At 61.2% G+C, this 1,521-nt stretch overlaps 2 protein-coding genes across 2 annotated transcripts in view; both read right to left on the reverse strand.

Moving 5' to 3' along the window:
• PABPN1L (PABPN1 like, cytoplasmic) overlaps positions 1-165 on the reverse strand; it is a 4,590-nt gene extending 4,425 nt beyond the window's left edge. The window contains exon 1 of the mRNA XM_029965529.1: positions 149-165. Within this exon, the coding sequence (XP_029821389.1) occupies positions 149-165 (17 nt within the window). The remainder of the gene's footprint in view (positions 1-148) is intronic.
• Positions 166-380: 215 nt separating this feature from the next.
• CBFA2T3 (CBFA2/RUNX1 partner transcriptional co-repressor 3) overlaps positions 381-1,521 on the reverse strand; it is a 15,242-nt gene continuing 14,101 nt past the window's right edge. Inside the window, exon 14 of the mRNA XM_029965530.1 lies at positions 381-403. Within this exon, the coding sequence (XP_029821390.1) occupies positions 381-403 (23 nt within the window). The remainder of the gene's footprint in view (positions 404-1,521) is intronic.

Below are 1,521 nucleotides of genomic sequence, written 5' to 3' on the forward strand. Positions count from 1 at the left end.
CCCCTCCGGGGTTGGGGAATCGTCCCCGACCCTCCCAGTCCACCGACCCCGCTGGTGGTGCTAGAGACTGCAGCCAGGTCCCAGCACAGGGGGAGCAGCGAGGCACCCCAAGGGGGGACGCATCCCTTTGGGTTCCCTAGGGACACACCTGAGTCCCCCTGCCATGGACACGCCTCCTTTGCAGTGTCCGACCCTGGGGCTGTAAGGAACCCCCCAACCCTGGGTTGAGGACACCAGGTGCAGGGCATTGCCAGGAGCAGGAGGGGAGGGCACCCAGCACAAGCCCAGGCTATGGAGCCTCTGGTAGATATTAAATTGTCTTTATTACACAGATACAGAGTTAAGAACAGACATAACCTGAATCATAAAGTTTACATCTTTCACAGGTCAAACATACAGTACACTTAGAGAAAGCAGGGAACAGCAAGGGGAGGGACAGCATGCCGAAGGAAAGTCCTACCACGTCATCTCTCAGGGCTGGCCCCCAAAGCCCACGCCTGGCTCTGGTTTCCAGCCCTCCAGGGACTCCTGTGCCCCAGTGCCCCCGTCCCCAGGGCTGGCTGGGTAACACGGGCAGGGCTCAGCCCCGCATGGGACCAGGGAATGGGTGCTGCCCACAGCCGGGAGGGAGGGGGGACACGGGCACCACAGCTCCCTCCGAGGGCTGTGGCTTTTGGTGGCATCAGAGGAGCCCCCGGAGCTGCCACAGCAGTGGAGACACCTCATCACTGTACCTAGGGCCTGGGAACACGGTGGCATCTTGTCCCTGATATCAAACCCACCGGGATCCAGAGGGGTACCCCAAAGAAAAAGGAGGGGATTACAGCAGCCCCCAGAGGAGGAGGAGGAGGAGATGTTTGGGTGAGGGTTTGAAGGGCTCTGACAGGGATGGAGCAAAGCCCAGGTGTGGGACCCCCACTCCGGGATGTCCAGCCTTGCTGGGATGTGGCACTTTGGTTTCAGCTGGAATTTCGAGTTGGGAATGTGAGGAAGGGGCTGGAGATGGGACCCCAGTGCCACGCTTGGCACCAGAGAGCCACATCTCTCCTGCCACCTCATCCAGCTTGGTGCTATGGCCAGCACCCAGTGACCCGGGCTCTGCCTCCCGTGGGGACACGGACCTGGGACATGCTGTCCCCATGTCCCCACACCAGCCGGGATGGGGGCAGGAAACCCCAGAGCTGTGGGCAGCCATGGGGACCTGGTCTGGCCCAGCCACTGTGGCACCTCGTGTCCCCACACTGCCCCACAACCACCAGGGTGTCCTTGCCCTAGCCAGGCTGTGCCAGCCCACCCTGCTTATCTACCTGCCACCTCCCAGATGCCACAAAGCCACCAAAGGACACGTCTGGGGCACAGCATGTGGCACACATCCCTTGGGCCCCTGCACACCACTACAACACCAGTTTGGAGTAAAACCCCAGGGAAGCACCCATTGCCCTGACCAGCACCACCACAGCATTGCCCTGGCCCCGTGGCCGCATCATCCTCCCACAGGAGGACGAAATTTTTTGGGAAATA

This window comes from Manacus vitellinus, unplaced genomic scaffold (assembly GCF_001715985.3).
Source record: "Manacus vitellinus isolate BGI_N305 unplaced genomic scaffold, ASM171598v3 scaffold_10_pilon, whole genome shotgun sequence".
Lineage (NCBI taxonomy): Eukaryota > Metazoa > Chordata > Aves > Passeriformes > Pipridae > Manacus > Manacus vitellinus.